This window comes from Zeugodacus cucurbitae, chromosome 6, assembly GCF_028554725.1.
Source record: "Zeugodacus cucurbitae isolate PBARC_wt_2022May chromosome 6, idZeuCucr1.2, whole genome shotgun sequence".
NCBI classification, from domain to species: domain Eukaryota; kingdom Metazoa; phylum Arthropoda; class Insecta; order Diptera; family Tephritidae; genus Zeugodacus; species Zeugodacus cucurbitae.
The window spans coordinates 71,181,063-71,207,535 of NC_071671.1; the positions used below are offsets into that span (position 1 = coordinate 71,181,063).

Below are 26,473 nucleotides of genomic sequence, written 5' to 3' on the forward strand. Positions count from 1 at the left end.
ACAACAACAATTATTTTTGTAATTTTCATTACGAGCACATATATATATTTCTCAATTTTTATTTACACATTTCAAAAATTACATTTATTTCTAACAGTAGTATATTAATAATATTCCCATACATTCTTAGCTAATAATCTTACAAAGCTAAAGTGGTAAATTTTCTACTAAAGCGACCTTAAAAAAATTCAGCAATTTTTTTTAGTTAATAACAATACCAAACACACCAGTAAAATATATTTCACGACGATTTTTGGAAATAACGAATATAGACGTATTGTTAAGTATATATATTTTATTTACATAAAATTTCAAAGAAATTGCTTTAAGTAGACTAGAAAATTAGAAAAAATATTAAATATTATAAAATTATTGCCAAGCTTGAATGTAGCAGAACAGTTTTAAGAAAATTTTAATTCAGAAAATTCAATCGAAAAATATTTATTTACTTAACTTTAACTATCAGTATACACACAATCCATCACATTTAACACATTTACATATATTTTGTTCTCTTAATTATAAACTTAAGCAACTACACATATACACACCAAGCTACATGGAGATTTTCATAAATATACATACAACAACTATTGACAGGATTCATATACAAATATCAAGTCATTATCTCTCAATATTAGACACTGAAGCCCAGTATTCTTGTACAACTCCCAAAAGCTATAACTACAACAAACATACAAACACACAAGTGAATGCAATATTTACACAGAATGTTCAGTTATTTACAACTCTTTTAATTACAACTACAACATTTTTAAGTAATATTCACATTTAAGTGGTGCCTAGAGTACAGAGTACATTGTGTTAAAAAATTGTTAGTACTTATAGTAAATTCGTTAGTTTGCATATAATAATTTCCCTTTCCACGTTTGATTATTTTATAATATTGACTTATTTCTAGTATACATTAACTTTACATATAACTTATCATATAGCTTAACTCATCAATATATATAATGACTAATAATACTACTCATAGATGTTAGTGCTTTGTTACTTTGTGGCCCTTTATCTTATACGGAATTTTCTTCGAATTTTTGCTGCAGAGATGGGAGAAAGTAAATAGAATATTTGAAAAATCAGTTACAATCTTCTAGTACTGAAATTTTATTGATTTATTGAAATAAATTTTATACAAATTATGGCACTTGATGTTGACCTCGAGAACTCACACTATAGAAGAGTGATAAACTATCGGAATTACAACTTTAAAATTAAAAAAAAAAGATATCTTCATAGTCCAAATTGAATTTCAACTATTAAGTTTATTTGAGAATTTATCCCCAATGAGCTAATTAGTCTAACTAAAAATCCCCGAAAATGTGAGGAATCACTGACAACTGATTTTCAACTTGCTCACTTTTTTTCCGAAGACAAGCATTCTAAAAATATTGAATAAAATGTAAACATTATTATTCAAACCCTTCAAACTCTTTATTTCCGCTGCACATTGCAACATTGCCCAGAGAGCGGAATACAAATTGGAAATAGTCGCTTGGCAAGTTTCGCCAAATCCCTTGCAAATGCGCTGCCAACAACAACAACACTTTGTCGGCATATTCTCCTTTTAAAACACGAGTATAATCTACGTCTGCAGTCGCCGGTCGTCGTCTTATTTGTATTTGCACACAAACAACGCACAAGCGACGTGGCACAGCAGTGAAATGGAGGTCCCAGCACAACCGAGCCGCAGTTGGCTGAAGGAATATTGCGAAAATGCAAATTTAACAGGGTAATAAACTGAGGGACTCTGAAAAGCGGTGAGGTTGCAAGTAGCTAACGGTAAATGAAATGAAGAACGTGAGAAATGGAAGTGGAAATGCACCTTCATGAGCGGACTAATCGCTCGCGGCATAACGGTCAGCGTCGTCACGGTGGGCATCGTCTGCAGAGTGCCGTTAGAGCCGTGCTGCAACGCCATCACCGCGCTGATGTTCGCGTTCACGCTCAGGCCCTGGTTGTGGCCCAGCAGAGTGGTGGTGGTGGCCGATGAGACGCTGGACTCGCGCTTGCCCTTGCCGTAATAAGCGGTGAGTGGCCTGCAAGGAATAAAGCAAAACAAACGCAACACAAATATTATGCGATGGCAAATGAAAAACTGAAATTACGAAACAAAGAAACGAAGAGGAACAAAATAAAATTGCAAGAAAGCGAAAACAAAAAGCGAATTTAGTGCATCTTTCATTCAATTTCTGTGTTTACAACTACGATAAATAAGTCGTATATCTAGCATATGCATGACGAAGAGACTTTGGAAGAATATCTTCTTATATTAAATTCTAAATAATAATAATAATAATCATAATCATAATCATAATCATAATAATAATGCAAAATGTATGTGGTGATCAGGTTAATGTTGATATTAGCTTACCGTGTGCTCTCGGTTCTCGGCGAGCAATCCTTTGAGAAGCTTTTTGTTGTGTATCTGTAATGAAGAATCATATAAACAATTTTCAATTCCAAATCAACCGATTCTTTATATTACGACAAAACTGAGAAAAACTATTTCTCATGTAAGAAACCTTTAAAATTTTAAAGAACACTACCTTACAATTCTTTACGTTATACACAAAGTATGAAACCACCCATTAAACATTATGCTCAGTCGAAACAATCTTCTATAGACGTCATAAGCACTCTTTGATTATTTGAAGTGCTCGAAGTATGTACGAGGTGTATTCAAAAAATACCGGGAATTTTCGTTTTTGAAAAAAAAAATTATTCATTCGTTTACATTAATATTGTATATTTAAAACTAGTCTCAAATCGATATTGAGCATTTATACCAATCGTCGAAACACTGCTCAGGCTCGATTTGTGGGATACCATTTGACTTTATCAGCGATTTCTCGTATCTCTTTTTTGGGGTCTCCTTATTTTTGGAAATAGGAGAAAGTCACACGGAGTCCTGACTGGCAACTAAAATACAATACAAAATACAGCCTTGCAATCGCCGGAAGTGCCAACTGATTGCCCGATGATCCAAAAATAGTCAACAAATCGAAGCCAACATTAAGTGCCATACCGTCGTAACTAATGTCGTTTCAGTTTTAACGATAACAAATGAACAGTCACTTTCCTGTGCCTGAACCTACCATCGATGATTTTGGTATGTTGTTTACTCACAGCATTGGCGCTGGCAGCTGCGCCCACATGCCCATTAAGCTGTTGACGCCTTGTGTTGCGGTTCTGCATATCATGAATAACGAACATGTGTCAAAGCATGTTGCATGCCAAATGCGGCTTGTTCAATGTGAATTAGACACCTCGTGGGTGCATTGTACAAGTACAATTTGTATACACATGTTAAGGGAGACTACCAAAGCACGAGTGTAATTGAAGAGCAAAGTTTGTGAACTAGTACTAAATAGCCATTCAGTGGTCGGAATAAATATTTTCATTTGAAAATTTCGAATTTGTTGCCACTTCTGAGAATGAATGTACTTCAAGGTATGTGTGCACTTGATAAATATTAAACAAGTTGAAAAAGTATGTGAAAACGCAATAACTTGGCAAATAGAAATGCACATTAAACTTCACCTAAATACATTTGGAAATTTATTCAACTTTCATAGCACAGTTGTCGTAAAGTTGTCTTTGGTTTTACGCTTTAAGAATTTTAAAATTTTCTTACATTTTATTGAACTATTTCAAGCTTCAAATAGCTAAGCACTGAAATCTGCCGTAATTTGTTCGGGGTATGCTGAGGCGTATGAGCAACATTATTGACACATTTTAATTTGGAAATATCGTATTTCCATTTGAGTTCTTCGCTGACTTTCCTACCTCATTTTAATACCAAAGTTATCTATTACAATACTTTGAAATATGCAAATACATACATACATACTGTATTAATCACCTGTTCGCTCACCTTCGGCTTTGATTGAGTTGAATATTCCGCTCGTCCCGCCACGTGGAAACATGATGCCTCAGCGTGTTTCTCACTTCGGAGTTCAGGAAACAATAGAACAATGACACGGCGAAACCCTGCGGAACAAAGAGAGAAAAAACAAAGCAAATTAAAGCAAAAGTTGGACGTCCAACACAGTAGGAAAACCGCAATCCTTTCATGCGCTTTCATGTTCGATTCGTATTGTCTTTCATCGAAACTCTATACAGTTGCTACAATATACTATTCCCTACAGGGAGGTGCCACCTTTACCTGCGTGCTGAGCAGCAACGCTCGCACCACGGCGAACATGTGACTCATGACTCCACTCTCGCTGGGACCCGCCAACACCACCAAATAGGTGATGCCGAAGAGCGGAATGAGCACCAACAATGCTTTGGCTGCCTTGCGATATTGGCGCGTCTCCACTGTGTTGGCGGAGCGGAGTTTGGTTATCAACACCTGCAAGTAGACACAAACAAATCGATTTAGTTGACATGAAATACGGATTTAATGAACTCAACGAAATGAATTGATTCAAACGGTTTTGTGAAAGAAATCTGATTCGCTTGAAAGGGTTTGTGATTTCAGCTTCTTGATCATTAACGTTCAGAATGGGAAGAGATAGTTGTATGTGTTTCTCAAAGGTCTTGAATGCAGACTTGACTTATATGGAACCGGATTTTTCAGCAAATCGGTTTGCTTCAAATTTCTTCTGGACTTAAAGGAGAAAGAAATTTTATTATAATAATTTTCGAACGGTTGTTTGGCGAACCTCTCTCTGTGACTAGATAATTCTTATGAGCTATTAAACTTGGGTCCCTTTTATGCCTAAGCAACATTTTCTCATCACAAGTCTGCAAACTGCTTGGCTTTAAAGTATAATTTTCGCAACAGCTTCTTAAAGAGAGAGAGTGTATATTTCCAACTCAAGTAAATAACTTGAATGAATTATGTGGAAAAAGAGGAAAAATATAATAATTTAGCTCCTCTCTACTACAAGTTGGACCCTGACAGACAATTTGGTTTATAAATAAGAATGAAATTTATGATGAAGTAATAAATTTACGTATTAAACGCGTTTGTAGTGGCGTCCATTTGCTTGTGCGTATGAGTAGACAGCAAGGAGAGAATATCCTTTATCCTTTACAATAGCTGCTTTCAAATTTCCAACGAATTTCACAGCACTCTAAACATAGAACATATTATGTATTTGCACGGGTGTTTGTAAGCGCCTTCGTTTTGTTTTCGAAACATTACACACATACACATACAAACTCACTTACAATATACTCGTATGTGTGAATATACATATTCGTTTTCCTAAAAAACATGCTAGCTTTCTAATTCATTTTCTTTTCAAATATCCTTGAATGAATATCGCATTAAGTGCAGTCAAGGGATGTATTTTTATGCTATCACTAACACACACATATACATAAATATATATATGTGCATGCATACGAGTTTGCTACAATATTATTCGCTTCAAGAGCGCGGGAGAGCACTTAAAATAAAATGACTATAACTTTTTATTCGAGAAATGAGCTGTCATTGTTTACTTCATGGCGGAGACGATCTCTCAATAACAACAATAATGTGACAGTAACGGCGTAATATCACAAAGCTCTAAGATGTTATCTCTTTTGGATACTTGAAGACACTCAAGTACATGTCAATACCCGCAACTTACATATATACAAGTAAATAGATACTTAAGCATGTGTTTTAGTTTAGTAAACAGACGTTTAACACTTACCCACATTATTCTCAGTAGAAATATTAAATTCATAATCAACACCGCACACACTGGACCTTGAAATATCCAATCCACATAAGTCTCACGCATCCACGGGCAACCGATGTCGAACTGTGTATGGAGTTTAAAAATTTATATTCAATTTAAACAGAAGTGAAAATATTATTTTGTATATAAAAATACAAGAATTTGAGAGTAAAGTAACAAAAATTTAAGTTAAAATACTTTAAGTAAAATTATAGCTTCCTCACCTTTTCCACATCATAGGAGATTGTTAACCCCTTGGCGATTGCCCAAATGACAACAAAAGCTGCAGGTCCACCTGCGTTAGAAAAACTCATTAGTGTTTATATGTATATAGGGTTAAAAAAAAATATATTTTTTGAAATATGTGCTCTTAAACAAATAGAAAGCAGCTGTCTTTAATATTAAATATTGTTAGCCATATGTTGTAGTAATCTAAGTTATTTGGATGAGGTACATATGTTTTTGTACTAATAGAATGGGAAATATTTTTTATTTAGACCACTCAATACAAGAACTTATTTAGATGCATCCAACTACGATCGTATTAATAAATCCTTTCGCTCCAATTTTGCGAACCAATTGGACTAAACTGCAACTTTCTTTAAAATTTTTCTTATAGTCCAAATCGGACCTTTAGCCCAATCAGGGCTAAATAAATCATTAACTATTATTTTTTTGTCTCTTCTGTACTCTGATATTGTCTTACTAAAATTTCATATATGTATTTTTGAAATGAGAGTTGAAGCTTTTGAAATTCTTTCTCTACTCAAATATTCTAATAGCTTTTGTATAGTTATTAAATATTACAAATTCCCTGCGGAGCCCCAAAAAGTATGCTTCATATAAAAAAGTAATCTGAATGGAACACATATAAACCTAATCAAAAATTCAACTAAAAATTCTTTAAAAAAATGGATGAACGAGCGCTGATGCAGTACAATAATTCAATCATTCAGTGAGTTCAGCTGTATTTGTTGTTATAGGAGCTAAAAACTCGAAAATTTAAATACCAATATCGCAATTAATATTAAACAAATATTAAAAGAATTTAATTAAATTACCTTTCATAATGATAATTGCATAATGACTAATTTGTGTGCGAATTAAAGTGCGTGTATACCTGTTAGTGACGCCCACACTAATTGATGTGACAGCGGTGAGTCGCATTCATTCACATCTGAGCTGTGCTTTTCAACGGTTTTACTTTCATGATAATTTACGCAACATTTGCACCATAGAAAAACGATTTTATCGCCCACCCACACACACTATGCAAAACAAAAAAGCACATACCACAAATATATTACTACATATTTATATATGTACATGTGCCTATTTTATGACGACTCTGCAAAAATACAGTTTCTATTGCCTACGTACACTTCCAAGCACATTGATTACAAATAAAACGCTTCTCATGTGCTATACAACTATAATATATACATATATATGTGTGTGTGTATTGGTATATTAAATGCTTACCCCAACCGATGATTGCGTATATATTAAAGCGTATGTTATCGCCGGAAAATGTCTTCACAACCAGCATATACAAATAGAGACCTGTAATGAAGAGTAAGACGAAAAGAAACAAATAAATGAATGAATCCAAATGAAAATGGCAATGTTTACTTCAGTTCATATAATTCCAATACAAATGCGCATATAGTTATTTTGTACGAGTTGATTTATTTAGATATACATATGTGTGTGTGCGTGCGCAAATATAAATCGGAAATAACTGTTAATATATTAGACGTAAGGTGTTGCTGTGATAATAAAATGTGGCTGACCAAAGGTCATTCATTGGTTAGAGGTAAACGCACTGCCGTTCAATGTAGCGCATCTATGGGTGTGTGAGTGCGCGTATAAGTCAGAGCTGTCACAAAGAGGAGGCACATTGATTGAGATTTGCGGATTTCAATATATATTAGAGAGAGGTCAGAGGCCTCATATATGAAGTGAGGATTCATTTCAGCCAAGTTCATCAAGTGAGATCTTACTTTGTATGGGACATTACATAGCTTAGAGAAAACATTCCCCTCCGATAAGCTCAAATGTTAGACTACGCTGGTTCCTTGAATTACACATACGAGTACATATATACATACATATGTGTCTTCATTTGTTGTTGTTGGTTTTTGCATGCCTTTAATACCGTTATTTGTGCAGTTTTACTGCTAACTGTTAATCGTATTTGCCAGAGTAATCAGTTATTTACAATAACTCAATTTGATTTGTTTGTTCTTCACACGCACTCACCTCTATATGTATCTGTTTACCCTGGTCTACCACAAGCCGAAATGTTGCATGCGCCCATATCATCAAATATTTGTAAGCTATTTGTTTGCTTCGGCGTGTATGTTTATTCATTCATTTATATTATTACATAATCGCTTATGAGCTTACTGCTAATCTCGCTGTTTGCTTTCATCTTAATATAACACATTTCGGCATTCCAGGGATTTTCCTGCGAAATCCGAAATTAAGATTTCGCTTTTTATGACTGAATTATGTATGTGCCTTAATGAAGTTAATAATTGAGTTAATGTTGGCTTCATGCATTTTATGCTTGGAAGATGGCTTTAGCAGCTATCAAATAATAGAAATTAATTATTTATTTATTTCATCAATAAACAGGGATTGGTATGTAGGTATTCGTGTAACACATTTGATTGGTTTAGTCAAGTTATCACTTCCTATTCGAACTATTTGCTAGATTTGAGTTTAGTAGATTAAATCGAAATATTAATCAGAGACAAACTGTTTATGATACATCAAATCGAATTTGGTATTCTTCAAGATAAGATTTAACTGGAAGACATCTAAAATATTAGAACGGTGGTTCCATATAGAGATATACATGGAATATAATATATTTTCATTCGAAATCAATTAAATTTCTTTGTCTTTACAAATCACTAAGTATGGTCATTTACAGTCAGATCTGTAAGCTGATACTTAGAGTAGACTTACCTTCAACGAGCATCCAAAAGAAATTGGTTAAGGTGAAGAAGTGAAAGAGTGTGACGAGTACAACGCAACCTCCTAGGCCCGTTCGTATGGAAATCTGAAATTGATAAACAAATATTTCACATTTCACGAAAATATTTTATTCTAATTTTTTTCTATTCACGAAATTCATTTGAGGCACATGCGCCAACATAAAATCACTTTTATATTTCAATCAGAATTTTCGCCGAATTTAGTGACAAAAATATCTTCCACGAATGGCTCACCCTAATACAAATTGAATATGTGATATATGTACGTTTTCATGAGGACTTCGCTCAAAATTAGAAAAATCTACAAAATAGCAAAATAACGGTGTGAGTGCACTTACATGTACGGACAAAGTGAGTATCCACAGCAACGCCGACATTATGTATGTGAAGAATAAATTGGCGTGAATTGAATTGCGTAAACAGCGCAATTCCCTGCATCCGTTTCCATTTCGTTTCAGTTCGGTTTTCGATTGCAAGTGCGGCAATTGTAAGGAGATAAAGGACGCCAATGGCATTGGCAGAGATGCGCGCAGTAGCATATTATAATAATAGCACAATCGACGGCGGCGGCAGCAGCAACAACAGCAACAGCAATGTAATCGACGTTGACGTTGGTGAAGGCAGCAGCAGCGTCAGTGCGTGTAAGCAGAGAAGAGATGAAGAGGAATTGTAAAATTACAAGAAAAATACACTGTTATTGTGTGTCTTTTGTATGTGTGTGTGTCAATGTAGTTGTGTATGTGTGCTGGCATTCAACGGAGCATTGGCGTGCGCTCGAATTTTTCGATTTTTCACAAAAAAGCCAAGTGTGCGGTAATGCAACAAAGGTTACCATGGCTAATATGATGGCAATGATTTCTGAAGGATCTTTGTAAATTTACGTTTGAAAGCGTCGACACACAAACACTTGCCTACAAAGTCGAATACATTTGTATCTTCTTAGAAGTTGTTATTGTTTTAGGTGGAATTAGAGGAAAAAAATATGATCGATTAGTTGTTTCCAAGTTATTAACTTTGCGTAAACAAGGAAAATAAGTTGGAAGTTCGTGGAAGTTGAAAAAAATTAACTTGATGATTTCCGGCACTGAGAAAAAAATGTGGTGAAAGAAAATGACGTGTATTCGAAAGAACTTAAACTTTGAGACATTCAGTATATAAATAGTCAATCAATCGATTTGTGATTGAATAAATTTCTTCGTCAACAATATTTTAATTTCTACTCAATTTAACTCACGCTAAATATAGACTCTATCAAACACTTTGCAATTTCTAATTGTGTCTTTGCCTTTGCAAATAAACTTATTTATGACGGTAATACTCACTTGAAATAGGCGAAGACAATTATCGCCAACGTCAGTGAGACCAAGCTGATTGTATAGCCGATATAGTAAATTATTGTTGGCAACTCGATGATGGGTTCGAACTCAGGTACCGTTGACGGCGCGGGCAGATGCATGCATAAGTCATAATTAGTGTATTTCTCCCACGTGCCGTTGGCGTGACAGAAACGCGTCGCATTCTCTGCAAAAAAAACCATTAGCAATAATTACATATTAAATGATTATATAAAGTTGAACGTTTGTTGAACTTTCTCAACAGGAGAGATGAAGCTAAAGAGGCGATATGTATGTTATACATACAGTGTCTAACAAAAATGTCCCAACTGACAGCTGACAACTGACTTATATCTGACATCTTTCACTTCTATTATATACATATTTTACCATTGAAAGGAGATCATTTAAAAACATTTTTCATCCAAACTAAGATTCTATTTTTTCACAGATACTTCTAGAAAACTATGGAAGTCAGTAAATTTCCGATGTCATTCTATAAATTATATGATGATATTCATGGATTTGGGCGCTCATTACATGAAGCCCTTTTCTAATTTTTTTGACAAATAAATTTTTCAAGAATATTCCTTGGCCTTTATATCATTCTAAGCAACTGTAAACTCTCTCAGATGAATTTCTATAACATGTATATAACGAACAAACTGCGATTTCGCTTAAAACGGATGAAATTAAATATTTTCGCTTTTAATTAATTAAGAATCCCACAGGAATTTGCGCTCAGCACTCTCAGCACATCGAAATAAGTGCGATGAGTGCTACTTATTAGGAGATGCCACAAAACCACAAGCAAAGCGCAAGCAAACCTAGGCGAAACAGGTCCTTTTCCCCAGCCTGTGCATTGCGCCTTTCAACGTTTGCCAGTCTTGCCACTCTCGGCTCTTGGCGCCTTTGTCATTCTTGCTGCTATGAAAATGTTACAAATATAATGCCAAAACATACGTTGGAGCTGCACCAGAGGGCATACACAAAGACAACACGTCAGCGCCTCGTCTAAAGTATTGCAGTTGACTAAAGAGTGCAGCCGCGGTGACATTAATTTGTGGCACAAGCCAACCGCATACTTTTGCCATCACACGTACACACATACAAACACGTCTAAATATATGCGGTTGACTGCTAGAACGCATATAGATTCCCCAAAGTGTGCATATGGACCGGCGCTTCTCTTTGTTCGTGTGCATTCGTGCGTCGCATAAGTGGGAATAGTTGCGAGCGCACATGAGCACACATATGTACCTATATACATGCTTTCAATTTAAAAACGGTACTTACGTGAGCTGTCATACTGTATGCCCTGGAACTCCTGCAGACACGGCAGCGCCGCCCAAGTGCCACGCGGCGTGCGCGGCCAGCAAAGGATCGAGTCGAAGTGGGTGAGGCAGTAGGCGCTGTCATTGCCGTAGGTCGTTGTTTCGATGTGCTGCTGCAACAGGCACTGCAGTTCGGTGCTCTCATTAATTGCGTCGAGGTTGTCGTAGGACTCGAGCGGTGTCTCGTCAGCGCCCTCACCCACATTCACATCTACACTGGCTGCTGCAGCCACACCCGTCGCACCCAACGCCGCTGTCACCTCGGGCGAGCTCGTCATGTTGAGCGGATTCAACGCGGGCGAATGAACGAACGAACGACTCACCAATTCGTCGGCAATTATTTAACTTATGTCAGCCCTGTTGCTGTTGCTCTTGCTTTTGCTGCTGATGTTTTTGCTGGTGCCGTAAGCCGGATTCGCGATGTTGCTGTCGCTGATGCTCGGAATACTATTACTGTAGCTTTGGGCGCTTCTTGTACTGTTGTCGCTGTTCGTGCTGTCGGCACAAAGCGCTGTATTGTAATGCTGTTATTGTTGTTGCTTTTCGTGTTGATGCCGTTGATTGAGTTGTTGCGGTTGTTCATCGTCGTTGCGAAGAGAGTACATATGTGCGTTGCATGCGCCTGTGAAGACCTGGAAGCGAAAAGCGTAAAAATACTTTTTAGTTGCAGTTATTTAAAGCGGCAAATTCAATTCAACATTTTTGTTGAAGTTGTGTTTCCGGTATGTGTGTGCTCTTAGGAAATATGTACATTTTATTAAAATTGTATTTACATAGAGGCGGTTATTTTTTGGAGACATGAGTATAATGCATATAAATTCGGATTAGATTTGAGAGAATGATGAAAGATGAAAGGCTAAGTTCAACCAAATTCTACAGCGAACCTATTTGAGATCATATCATGGATAATTGCTTTATTTACAATTATTTTCCGATTATTTTTACTAATATAATGAAACCTCCTCATTGCTGTAACTTCCCAAACTGTTTTTTTAAGTGTTTCGTTTCACATTTACAAGTCCCTCTATATGACTCTCTAAGAACATAAATTATGCATTCGCGTGCGATATTGCTTCCGAATTGCACCTCAACACTTTAGCAGTCACACAAACACTTTGTAATGATTGCACAACAACAACAACACCAATAGCCATTTATAACTTGCGATTCACAGCACCTGAAAAATTGGCAATACCAAAAAGCTGCGATCCCGACCGAGCCAAAGAGACAGAGTTGTGGCAGCAACCAATGAAAAGGAAATTCAATCAGACGAGTTCAACGAGTGAGATCAGAAATGCCACGCTGCATGGGTGTGTGGTATTGGAACCAGGAGACCGCCACACAGCTCTAAAAGGTGTTGGTATGCGGAGAATTTCCATCAAATGCGGTTGTGGCGTCATCATTGCCATTGAACAATCGTTGTGTGGAATTTGTTTGCTTGCGTGGTTCGATTGTTCGGTTGTTAGCTGATTGCCTCGCCATTATTGCGCGTTCAAGCGTTAAAGAGAATTGTTGTGCAACAACAACAAAGCGTAAAACAATATGGCAAATACAAAACGCTAACTGAAACCGTTAACATGAATTTGCGCTGAAGATATCGAATAGCCAATCTCGTTGGCGTTGACTAACGTTACATACGAACAGTTGGTTGCAGTGGAATAGTGAGTAAAATTTCACTCTTAAATTAAAGAAAAATTTAAAGCTCATAACTCTTAAAACAACATGGAATAAATTATAAATTGTCATTTTTTATTGCCAATTTTTGTGCTTCAAATAATATTGCTTTTGCATTTCAGTCATATTTTATGTGAGCAATTTCTGTCTCTTAAATCAAAAGAAATTTTAATTTATTCCCAGCTTTCGGTAAACCCACGCACAAACACACCCACACGCACGTCCACCTCTGCCTTTATAGCGAACCCCTTGATTATTTAAAAATCGTAAAAGCTCGAGCATAATCCTTTCATTAAAAAATAAAGAACAAAATGCGAATAAATAACTGGATTTCGCCTGAAGTGTGGCTTCGCCATTTCTGTTGCGGCTCGCACTGCCTCGCCCTCTTCAGCACGTGCTACTTACAAGCGTTAAAGTGAGCGCGCATTTTCATTTTCGCTTTCATTTCGTGCGAACGTTTAAAGGCGCTCGCTTTGTATAAGTTCAGTTGAGTGCCTTTACAGGCGGATGTGTGAGTTCATGTCTGCTTGACCTCACCTCAATCGCTGTTTACTTTTGGGCTTACCATTTCTGCGTTCGAACTATTTCAGCAGTGCAAGTCATTAAAAGGCACTCGCTTGCTGCGCGAATCGCAATTACGGCGGCGGATTTTTAAAAATAGAGCTTAAACAGTTATTTATTTTTTATTCATCTATGTATGTATGTATCTGTATTGGAGGATTTGCTTCAACGGTATCTCTGCCACACTTCCGTCTCCGCTATGTCCACGCTTTATTCCATTTCACTTAACTGTCATCCCTCGTCGTGTTAATCTCTTAGCGGTACAGTTTCTGGGAATTTCGTTCTGATCAGAAAGTAATAATCACACAAAATTATATTTACTAAATGGTGACACCTACATACTGCACTTTGTTTACTTCGCTGTGATGACAGTCGTAACAACAACCCTCTTCACAATCTCACTTTGATATGGGGATTCCGAAAAGCCTTGTTTGTTGTATAGACTAAAGCATTAAATAGATACTACTGAAGATGTGAGATCATCACAAAATTATTCTTAAAAGTATCTGTTATGTCTACTAAAGACTTTCTTTCAAAGAGTTTTTAAAGAGTTACTAGGACTTCAAGTTCAATTTTTAAGTTTTTTTTTCAACTTTAAATTTTTTCCCAATCCCATTATGTCGCTCTAATCGCACACAAGTTCTCAAATGTTTTCTCGTTAGTCATCCTTGAATTTGCGCTAACGGCATTATATTTCCAAATATGCCAACCACATTTATTTTCTTGCTCAAATGAGGTCTCGTTTATCTGCTCAATTAAATGTAAACACGAATAAAGTCAAATATTCAAATTCAGACAATGCTGCATCTTGCCATTTCCATTGAAATAACTGTGTCATTTACATAAGCCGACGCAAAAATATTATGAAATGTAAAGCTGTGGTGGTCAACAACCAAAATTCCAAGCGTCTTCATTTATTGGTGCAAAATTTAAGAATATTTTGGTTGATGAATATAGTCGGCAAATTATTTTATTTTTATTTTGACTCGGTTTATTTTGAATATAATTTTGGGGAGCATAATTCGTTTATTTCAATAGCATTATAAATGTTAAATTCTTTATTTAGAATTCTTTAGACCATAATATTTTTGACTTTTCATTTATCAAGAGGCATTACTACATACTACTGTATACCGCTGGCGTCTTACTGGCTGTGGTATTCGTTCTTTGTGAGATTTATTAAGGAATATGAACATGCAAATAGACGAGTAGGTAAGGCTTCCTCCTTTACTTCTTTAGTCCTAAATATTTGTAGAAATCAGTACATTATTTATTCTTGTGTGAATTATATGTAGTAGTATAAGAGCATTTCTCTCTCTTTTTTGTGATGTCTTATTTGATTTATGTCTGCTGAATGAGAATTCATTTGCTTTGGCGCTAGTTCAAAATTCCATTCAATATGTTGTTGTAAAAAAGTAATGAAAGCAAATAAAATCAAATAGGACATTGATTTAATTTTGGAAGACTTAGCAATGTTTCTAAATAGCGTTAAAACGCATTATAAAATTAGTTGAGCAATCGCTGTTTGAGAATATTATGGACTTGCTTTTATGGGGATACACAGCGTATGAGTGATCTCTTACTACTCCCAATGCTACTTAACTTCACCACCCCGTGATGGATTCATTGCGTAAATGTGAATCACGGACAACACTAGGAAATAATTTGAAATTCCAATAAAAAGTATTTATATGCAATAAACAGTAAATATAATGTATATATTCCTCGCCTAACCAGCCAATATGGCACCTAAAAGCATAATAATACAAAAAACCAACAATTCCATATTAATAATAGTTAATAATATAATAACATAAACCGCTGAGTATTAATATCATTTACGCATTTTTAATGCAATTGAGTTGTGGTAATGCAAATTACTCAAAGTGAAGCTTGCTGCTTGGGTTTTTGTGGTAATCTAATAAAAACTATTTTTCAATATGAACCTGCTATTGCTGTTTGTAAAATAGAAATGCTTGTCGCGCTGCCATTAAATGTGATTAATCCGTTATAAAACGCACAATTAATTCCACCACTTATTAGTGTCATATATGTGGTCAAAGCTTTTAATGACATTTGTTTAATGTAAGTGTTTTCAAACTTTTTGCTTTCGTTGTTATGACACCTAACTAAAAACAAAATTACCACTCTCGTGAGTGGGCAACTGTAGTCGACACTCTTGCCTACACGCCGCAATGCCAACGCCTTCTTTTAATCCGAGTGCAGATAACAGGCGTCACATTTAATTAAGCGTTAAATACACGCCTTTTGGGTTCGCCGCGAAATTGACAAATATCAGAGGCTCGCTGCGCTTTAACTACCTGCTGTCCGAGCTTTAGTGTGTGAAGCACAAGCGTACAAATAAATATGTAGCAGACTGTTGGAGTTGCTCAGCACTTAAACTAGCAAGCTTTAATATTTTCACAATGAGTACTTTCCAACTTATCAACCCGTTAAGAAGAAGATCAAATAATAAGGCACACAATGGTTAGTAGTTATGTGTGTGTATTAGCCACCAGCAGCCTGCTGGCTGCCAATTACGAAAGCCACTCGCAAACCAGTCAGGCGAACCAAGCAGAACAATGCGTTCAACCAGAAAAGTCTCACAGCATGAAACGTGATTTTTAACCGCAAAGTAGTGGGTAGGAAACATTTCGTTTTGTCTTCAGTATATTTCGCTTTCATAATGGCGAATTAGACTGGCGAAGAAATGGCTGTATTACTTATTTTCATGAGAAGAATGAAAGTAGAAAAGTTTCACTGATTAATAACGCTGTACTCGTGGATTGGTCCATAATATCAAAGGTTCCAATGCTCAAAAGCAAACGTGACAAATACGTAATATAATTAAATGAATTAATGAACATGAAAAAAATAGCAATAATGCAGGGTATATATTGTATAAAGTCCATTGAAAGTTGGAAACCCTAATATTAGGTTAGAAGCACCGAGGTCCTCATATTCGATATATGGGGCCTTGACAACCGATTTCGGCGATTTTTAGAATGGGGCTGTCACATTATAAACGTAGTATTTGTGCAAAGTTCTGCATCGATATCTTCACTAGTGCTTACTTTATATATTGTAAAGAAAACGATTCAGATCGTCTTTAAAGTTCTGGTATATAGGAAGTAGGCGTGGTTGTGAAGCGATTTTTCCTATTTTTACAACAAATCATTGGGATGTAAGGAAACTATTACAAACCAAGTTTTATTGAAATCGGTCGAGTAGTTCCTGAGATATGGTTTTTGACCCATAAGTGGGCGATGCCACGCCCATTTTCCATTTTGTAAAAAAATCTGAGTGCAGCTTCCATATGCCATTTCTTATGTGAAATTTAGTGTTTCTGGCGTTTTTCGTTAGTGAGTTAACCCACTTTTAGTACTTTTCAACCTAACCTTTGTATGGGAGGTGGGCGTGGTTACAATCCGATTTCCTCCATTTTTGATCTGTATAAGGTAATACCTAAAAGAAACGACTCTAGAAAGTTTCCTTGATAAACCTTTAGTAGTTTGCGAGTTGTGTACAAAAAACTTAGTAGGGAGCGGGGCCACGCGCTCTTCCCCAAAAAAATTACATCCACATATGCTTCTTCATAGTTCGAACTTAACCTTCTTATGGTGCCAAGAAACACGGCTTCCAAGTCTCATCAAGATATCTCAATTTTTACTCACGTTACAGCTTACACGGACGGACGGACAGATTTTAACTTTTCTTGTCACCCTGATCATTTTGATATATATAACCCTATATCTAACTCGTTTAGTTTTAGGACTTACAACCAACCGTTATGTGGACAAAACTATAATACTCTCGTAGCAATTTTGTTGCTAGCAACATTGTTGCGAGAGTATAAAAATTAGTGAACTTATAATGGTATATGTTACACTATATCGGGATATAGTTCAATTACGGTGGCATAAACTTTTAATTTATTAGCGTCAATTTAATCCTTTTCAACAGATCGCTGAAATAATTATAACATTTGTCATTGGTTTGACAGCGACTGTCATTGAATTTGAAATAATGCCCACAAGGATTTACAGAACACACGAATTTCAGTGCATAAATTCCGCTTTATGAACACTGTGCCTTTTGTGTCTCATAGGATATTCACTCCTTTTGTGATAATGAATTATCTGAGGAAATTCAGATTTTTGTATCTTTAGTGCGCCATTCAGACTAACAAAAGGCGTACCGCGTAACACAGCCATATATATGGTACGTAACGTGCATTGAAGCCCACAACGGAAATTGCAACAAAGTATGAAAGCCACAAAGCAGTGTTCATAATGGCAGCCATGAACAGTGAAAGCACTTCCAAGAAGCAGTTAAGTGTTGGCGGAGTTTTCGAAAGTCCACTTTATACGACATGTGGCATATAATAGGCGCAAATAAAAACGAATGAAGCACTAAACAACAGCGCACTTGTTGCGGCTGACCCACACAAAGAAGGCAAGTGTAAACTTTTCTGTGGCTTTTTTATTGAAGCATTACGTATTAATTTGCTTCCTAACCCACTGAGGTTGAGTGCGCGGTGAACCTGTTAAGTGTGCAGTGTTAAATGCGGTCATTATATTGATGTTTGTATATAAAATTGTTATACTCGTGTATCGGCGTGGGGTTTGAAGAAATTGTTCGCGGAGCTTAGATAAAATTAAAAACGAAGCATCATCATGAAATTGTGTCACTTGTTTGTTATATAACTTAACATAGAAAATGGCCTTAAAATATTTACTAAAAATTAATTTCTATTACAAATGCACTTTATCAGGTATTTACATATATATATGTCTGTATGTCACTCTCTCTCACACTCAATGTGGTGAAAGTGGTTGCATGTCATATAAAGTTGTTTTCAAACTTTTCATAACTGTTTGTACATTCAATCGATAGTTCAGAATCCCATGGCAAATGAGATAACTGTTAGCAGTTATATCTAATATTGCACTCATCAAGCCGAAGATAGTCACTCAATTAAACTGCAAGCAAACTTTTCAACTACATACTTGTTGGCTCTGAGTTTGCAAAGCTAACCAACAAACTAATGAGGGTGTGCACTTTCATGACCGCACCACCCTCATAAACACCACCGTAAACCAAAGCCAATAGCAATTGTATTGATGCAAAAGAAGGTGTCTAACATTGTATATATGTATATATGCTATGTGACTGAGAGATATGAGTTGGTTTCAAATAAACTTTATATTCCCAGCTTTTTTGTTAGAGACAGTGTTGCAGGGTTTTCCTACTTTATTTTGTATTCAGTAACAATTACAATCGAAGAATTATACCCATCATTTAGAGTCATAATATTATTTGGTATGATTTAAGATTATTCAAAAAGTTAACCCCGATTTTGAGTTCAAGACAATGTGATCATCGAAGCCATAACAGTGTTTCATTTTGGCATTTCCGGTACAAATTACTACTGAAGAATTCAAAAGAAAAATCCAGAAATTGAAATAAGTTACTAAGAATGACAGTTAGAGAGAGAGAGAGAAAGAGAGAGAAAGAGAGAGTCACTCAGCGCTGAAACATGAGATGAAACTATTACCACAAACAGCTGCAAATTAAATATGTATCGGGTGACGGAGAAACGTGTTAAGAGAGTCGTCACTACCATGTGTAAGCAACACCCAATGGAACTATCCGTTCTAAGTTTAAACATTACTTGCGACATCCACGTGGCTCTTGACCTTGCACAAACACACTTAGTGGACAGAGACAGAGAGCGAAGTATGCACACGTAGCGGGAAACTTTTTCACTTATGTCGCAATTACTGTGTGTGGCAAGAAGCTAAACCTTAAGTGGATAAGAATTGCTGGCTGCTGCGGCACGAATTGTGGCCAAATACACTTACACACACACACACACACACACACACATATGAAAAAAGTGCATTCTTGTGGGCGTGACTGTGTGTGTTTGCTGCTGTTGTAGTTGCACTGCAGGTGGCGCACGTTTCGCTTGAAGAAAGTCAACACGTACATGTGGGGAATTTCGGTGAAAACTTTGTTTTCAAAGTCATTTAAAATCAAAAACTATAAAGAAACATAAAACAAAGGAAAGCAATAAATTAAAAATATTATTTCTCAAATGTATTTACAATAATAATACGTGCTTTGAGGTTGATTTAGATTTAAATTTAGGTAAAGCAAGACGTGCGGAAAATATGAACGTCGTGGAATTGTGTGGTTTTGCAGCAACTGCGACTTGAATTTTCGAAAATATTATATTTCAGAAAAGCTATTTTGAGAATTGTGGATGTGGAAATAATATATTTTTAATAGGGTTTTGAGGCCTCTAAGGATTAGGGAAGATCTTGTTTCGCTTGAATCACTCTAGGCATACGTCCTCATAATTAGATATTACTCCTATTTATATATTCTTGACCATTAAATTAATTAAAATTACATAATCGATTCATTTAAACATATCTCATAAATAATTCTACTCCAACGCCGTCTAGCGGTCGCAAGTATACAACCATACATAACACGGCAATAGCTTTCTACTGTTCTTTGAAAAACGCAAAAAATAATTATTGTAAAGCATAGCAAGAGTACTCCTGACAACCATAATAGAAATTCGCAGACTCATTTTGTTTCTTGAGAGGAAATATTCCGTTTAACATTCCATATGAATCTAAGACAAAATAAGCTTTTCGCAATATTTATATTTTTATGCCGTAGTCTATGCACATATACATGCAAAGTATATGCCTTGAAAGTATTTCGAAGATCTCAGCAAATTTAGTTCCACCAAAAAATGTGTAAGCCCATCGGATGCTGGCTTCGTTGTCGTTAACTTATTTATTATACAAGAAGCGTATTAGGAGCGTTCGCAGCGAATTTGTTTACTCAGAGAAATTCCAAGCCAAAAAAAAAACTAAAAATTTGGCTGTCTACAACGGCGCCAGCATAAAATAGCTGTCATATATGCATACCTAACATACACACACCATGTATGTACGTATGTATGTATGGGTGTGTCTATAAACCTTTTTTTGATATGAATATTTTGAAGTGTTGTAGCATATAAGCGGACGTATGAGCGCGCTGTTTGACAAAGGAATACTATTAATTATTCACATAACGGTTGCGGGTTTAATTAACGCACCAATACACACAGATACGAGTACAACTTGTCAGAGTTTAGTATCGGATTTCATTGAAGACGTCCTGATGTAAGCATATTTTATAAATAATTTGGTTATACAAAAAAATTAATGGACCGCTGCTGACCTCTTTTTTTCACAACAATAACAACAAACAAGTAAGTAAGGGATAACCGAGTTCGGGTGAAACCGAATATTTAATACTCTTGCAATTTATTATTAAAATACACATTTTGACGCATGTATTCGGCATAAAACACACTTGTGTATAGAAAAGAGTTATATATATATAGTAAATGAGGGCCAAGATAATTCCTGAGCCGATTTCACTAATTTTCACCACCAAGCTACATTACTCACTTTTTTTGGTAAGATTTTTCACATATTAATCGATATATATATAAAGCCCACCGGATAATTGAGTACCCTGATATTCGGTAAATGGGATCTAGATTCTCTACATAAATATTAGAACTCTACTCGTAAAGGCAGTTATTAAATTCATTAGAGTAACAGTACCACGATATACGAATAAATGATAAACTCGTAAATGACAAGGGAATGCCCATTCCGCAGCCGAGCATGTTATTGGATTTTAGCGATTAAAGAAAAATATTTAACAGTTCAAAGAATTTTCATCATAGAATAAGGAAAATATGTTGCTTAAGCCTAAACGCTTCGATCTTGTACAATATACGAGATGGTTGCTGAGATTTAAAAAATAAAGATCGACCGATTTATCGGTCACCACTTTCATGGCTTGAGTGTTAACATCTTCGACTCTCCCGTTAAACCCCAAAACAACTTTGAACTTTTGTAATCGATGAAACTACATTCATCGCTGGGCTATAAAAGAGAACTCATAAAACACCGGCGTCACCATTCACCGAAATACCTCGAATACACAACACAAACAAACATCTCAGTCAATTGCGTGGATGAATCACTTGCGTTTTATATAGATATTTGGGCGCCTACCTTCGACTGCAGAAGTGATGACGGCCAAACTGTTATATCCCTTTTGATCACATGTCAGACTGGGTATGTATGTATATGTTGCACTGTTGATGGCTCAATTCACGAACAATTTTCTTTCACTTATTTTCTCCTGAATAAAAGCTTATCCCTTTTTAAGCGGCGAACTAAAGCGTTTCTTTTGAAATTTTTCTTAAATATTTAAATGTGCGTGTGCAACAAGAGAATTCATATTCACTTAATGTAAAGTATTATCCGTCGTGATGTGATATTTTTCAGCCGCTCGGCTCAGACATCGTCTCACACACGCGCGCAGCTTGTGAAGATTAGCACCAATTATTCATTTGCCTGCCGTGCTTTGCTTAGACCAGGTCAGAGCGCACAGACACTGTCACTGAATTCTTTTTTTTTTTTTTTGTCTTTCAATTTTTGTTTTTCAACTTGCCCGGCTGTCTGAGAAGTCGACGCGCGTTCGACCGTGTGTGTGTGTGTGTGCGGTCTGTACACCGGCTATCTTTTACTATTTTTGGCACATTTTGTTGACTCTTATTTTCATGTTCTTGTTGTTATTGTTGTTTTTTTTTTGTGTTTTTGTTATTCACTTTTTACACTGTCCATGTCTGGCGGCGGCTGACGATGAACCCTCGCTGCTTCTGCTTCTGCGGGTGTGGCTGTTGTTGTGGTTGCTAGCAAAGTGGGCCGTACATTTTTAACACGAAGGAAAATGTGATTTCGTTTGCTGTGGCTGTGGGCAATTTATTCGAACAACACGGCAATTTATTGCCTTTGCGTGCGCTTATTGGCTAACTTGCGCTAACTGGATATTGGCGCACACTTTCGCAACTTGGGAATAATTATGGTAATCACTTTTGCACCAACTTTCTTTCTTTTTTGCCTTCTACATTGTCTCTGGTATTTGTGGAATTGCTTACTTAATTCACTCTCGTCTTGCTTTCTTGTTTGGTCTATTTCGATTTTATGCACTTTCACATTCTGCAGTTGGTTTTATGGGTGTATACTCTGTGAATTATTAGATGAGAAAAAAACACGCCTTGTCGGGGGTCTCTGTAAAAGCAAGCAATTCTTGGAGAATTCCGACTAGCTGAATTGTGATTGTGATAATTTAAAATGACCACTTGCAACAACAACATCATAGACATTTGAATGAGTTCAACTGCCACAAACACATTCCGAGTTCCCAGCTGCCAACGCTGCAATTATGTGCCTCATTCGAGCGTAGAATCTGCTAGTACCTTCACTAGACACACACACACACACTGCCTCCACTTATAAGTATGTATGTATGTATGTAAGCGTCCATCTTGTGTACTAAGCAGCTATGGTTTGGCTTAAGAGGCCTAGCTTTCGCATGTAATTACTCAGAAACAATTTTATGGCTTTTGAGTTGGCCCAAAGGCAAGCAATTTTATTTAGTGGCGAATTCCCTTGGCTTGTGCCATTCTTAGAAGTACTACTTGTATATATATAAGTATTTATGTATATGTAAGGGACAGCGTGAATGTGCGCCTATTTCTCATATGAAATTTCAGCTTCATCACATTTCTGCGCATCAAAGTCACAAGTCCAAGTCCAAGTCAAAGTCAAAGTTAATAAATGTGGCTACAGGAAATTATACCGTTACGCTTTAGTGCGCTTGTAAAGATTTCAATTTGTGACCACAATTGGTTGTCTTCCGCCGCCTGCACTTGTTTCGCGCTTGATTTGTTTGTTGCTTGCTTGCCTACTTGTTCGGCTGCTGGCTGGTCATTTCGCTTGGGAATGCTGTTGTACATGGCGTATACGTGACGGCAATTATGCCGGTACGTGGGCGCCAACTGTCAGGGAATTTGATATATTTGAAGGGTAATAAGAATATATTTTGGATTTGAGCACAACACAACACGAAATTGCCTAGTTATTATACAGGTACTGCAACAACAACAACAACACATGCATCTTTGCAGGGTTATTATTATATTTTGGTATGGATATGGATAGAAAAATACTCATATCATGTTCATATGTTTATGAGGGTATCCCATTTGCCCATTATGTGTGGATATATTAGATGTTGATTAAATGTTATAGTACATAATAAATGAACTTATAAGATAGTACAAGAGTTAGTCAAATTAATTGGAGTTATAATAAAATATTCACTTTCTATTTTCTTTGAATATTCAGCTTAACATGCTGAGCCTGTCTTTAGTAATTCATTTTATATAGACTAAGTCGGTGTTTTCTTGGAGTTAGGTAAGAATATTTATATAATAAAAACAAGTAAGGAAAGGCTAAGTTCGAGTGCAACCGAACATTTTATACTCTCGTAATTTATTGATATATTTTTATTATGAGAACACATAATTTGAGCCAATTCGAAAATCCTATAATTAGGTATATGAGAGCTAGGGGAAGTTATGACCCGATTTTAACCATTTCTGGTGCGGAGACACAAGAAAATTATTTCCTCTGAATTAAATTAAGATACCTGAGAGATTTACTGAAATTTTCGGTGAAAAGTTACCATGGGGCACTGAGTTCTTCATTTTCGATATCCGGGGCATTGAAAAGTTATAGTCCGATTTCGACAATTTTTTCACAAGCGATGTCACAGATCATATACAGTATTTGTGTAAAGTTTTATTCCGCTATCTAAATTGGTTTCTTATGTACATATATATTATAAAGTGAAGGAATAAGATGGAATTCAAAATTGAGTTATATGGCAAGTTGCCGTTGTTGTAAACCAATTTCATCCATTTTCCACACGTGTCATCAGGGTGTGAAGAAAATGTTATATACCGAATTTTATTGAAATCTGTTGAGTAGTCCCGAAGTTCGAAGTTTCATCAAGATATCTCAATTTTTATTCAAGTTATCCGTTGCACGGACGAATGGACGGACAGACAGACATTCGGATTTTGAATTGTCTCATCACCCAGATCATTTTGATATACATAACCCTATATCTAACTCGTTTAGTTTTAGGACTTACAAACAACCGTTATATGAACAAAACTATTATTAATATATGTGGTATATGAGATATATGGGGCTAGAGGAAATATTTACTTGATTTTGTCAATTTTTGGAACAGATGCACACTATTAGAGGAAACAGGCTTCCTTTGAATTTCTAAGAGATTCACCGATATTTTCTATCAAGCATTAGCCACAAATTCTTATGACCACATGCTTGATACCTGGGACCATGAAAAGTTATACGGGCTATGCCACACTAGAAATAAAATATTTGTTCAAAGTTTTGTTTCGATATCTTCACTGGGTAAGTAAGGCCTGCCGAAAAAAAGTATTAACCCTCGAAATTGTCCCTTTACCAATCCTAGTGCGGCTTTTGGCTTTTGGTGTTTTTCCTTACCAAATTTAAACACTTTTAGTAGTTTCAACATAACCGGCTTTTCGTACGGCATGTTACAACAGCAATAAATAAATAAATGTTTTTTTTTTTTAATTCTGTGAAATGGTGTATACTCTCCGTCCCACTTGGAGTCGTGATCCGACTTATGACTTCATAAATAATTGAAAATTTTGAGCGTCTTTAGTGAGATGAACTTCGTTAGCTACACCAATGAGTTCTTCCTTGCTTCGAAAAAAAAAGTGTTAGAATCGTACACCAGCCTACATATTGGTGTTCACATATTTTGGCATAATATTATCATTGTGAGTATTAATCAGAACTGAGGCAGCAACGACAACATGCAGATGAAGGCAGACACACTGCTGATATCAATTGCTCAATTCCAATTACATTTCTTTTATATTTTCATTTTCTCGCCAATTTCGAATTTAAAACATTTCATCACACTCATTTCAGTCGCCACTCATCATTCCAACCAGACACACAACTATTTGGCTATTTTTACGAGCGTGAAATTCCATGCAAATTGTGACATAAAATTATTTTAATTTGATATTTCTTGATTGGTTTTATATTTCGTTTTTACGACGTTGGCAAGTGGCAAGGAAATGCTTCACCACTTAATGGCGTGAGTACAGTTATTTGGCAGCGTTGCAATGCGTGCCGCATTCGGTGTGAGAAATGCTGAAATTCGAAATTTAAATTTAATGGCGCCTTTTATTTCCACTCTCCACTCGCGTTGCGTTTTGCAATTACTGCATACCGTTATAACAATAACATTTATATATTTGCACTTGGCTTGCGCTAATGCGGCAATTATATTCTTAAATTGTAAACAAGCGGACATTTATGTGCACTCATTAGAATTTTAATGAAAAGCGATAAATTTGGCGTAAATATTTTGCAATAAATATTTGGGAAATTTTCATTTTTAACATTTGTTAGCATGCATTATAGCGAAGAGATTGTCATTTCTATCGCGTACGTTTTATTAAAGCTGCGTAGTGGACACTTTTATGGCTGTCTCTTTGGACGCCAGCGGAGCACTTGACATTTTTATCGAGGTTTTACGCGCTAAATGCCAACAAATATACGCAGTTAATTTTGAATATTTATTATTTAAGAGGCGACCACTTTATTTATTTCGAAGACACAATTCTTATCACAAACACATTTTTGTTGCACTCACTTTGAACTGCTAATTTTCCGTTTTATTTTTATTTTTTCAAAAATACTTTGCTTTGTCTTCAATTATAATTTATCAGTTTAAAGCCGCAGATTTAAGTGTTTCCTTATTTATAAACATCATTTTTTTTATTTACCGGCTATGAGACTTATCAAGTTCCCGCCAACTGTGCGTCGCGCCAACCGAACACTTTTGAATGCCAG

At 36.0% G+C, this 26,473-nt stretch overlaps 1 protein-coding gene across 3 annotated transcripts; it reads right to left on the reverse strand.

Moving 5' to 3' along the window:
- Positions 1-188: 188 nt before the first annotated feature.
- Positions 189-26,473, reverse strand: LOC105221494 (diuretic hormone receptor). Of its 3 annotated transcripts, XM_011198523.3 has the most exons (14): positions 26,407-26,473; positions 21,710-22,771; positions 11,338-12,007; positions 10,030-10,228; positions 9,046-9,139; positions 8,679-8,772; positions 7,185-7,265; positions 5,927-5,997; positions 5,676-5,786; positions 4,190-4,378; positions 3,899-4,014; positions 2,396-2,449; positions 1,847-2,060; positions 189-1,061 (listed from the first exon to the last, which is right to left on the reverse strand). In XM_011198523.3, the coding sequence occupies exons 3-14, from the start codon at positions 11,651-11,653 to the stop codon at positions 1,035-1,037; spliced, it is 1,566 nt and encodes a 521-aa protein (XP_011196825.2). In that variant the 5' UTR covers positions 11,654-12,007; positions 21,710-22,771; positions 26,407-26,473; the 3' UTR covers positions 189-1,034. The 3 variants fall into 3 exon arrangements, 2 of the variants coding, with proteins under 2 accessions (XP_011196825.2, XP_028902242.2); XM_029046409.2 differs by lacking the exon at positions 189-1,061 and having other exon boundaries at positions 1,960-2,119; XR_003753389.2 differs by lacking the exon at positions 189-1,061 and having other exon boundaries at positions 1,976-2,060; positions 3,887-4,014.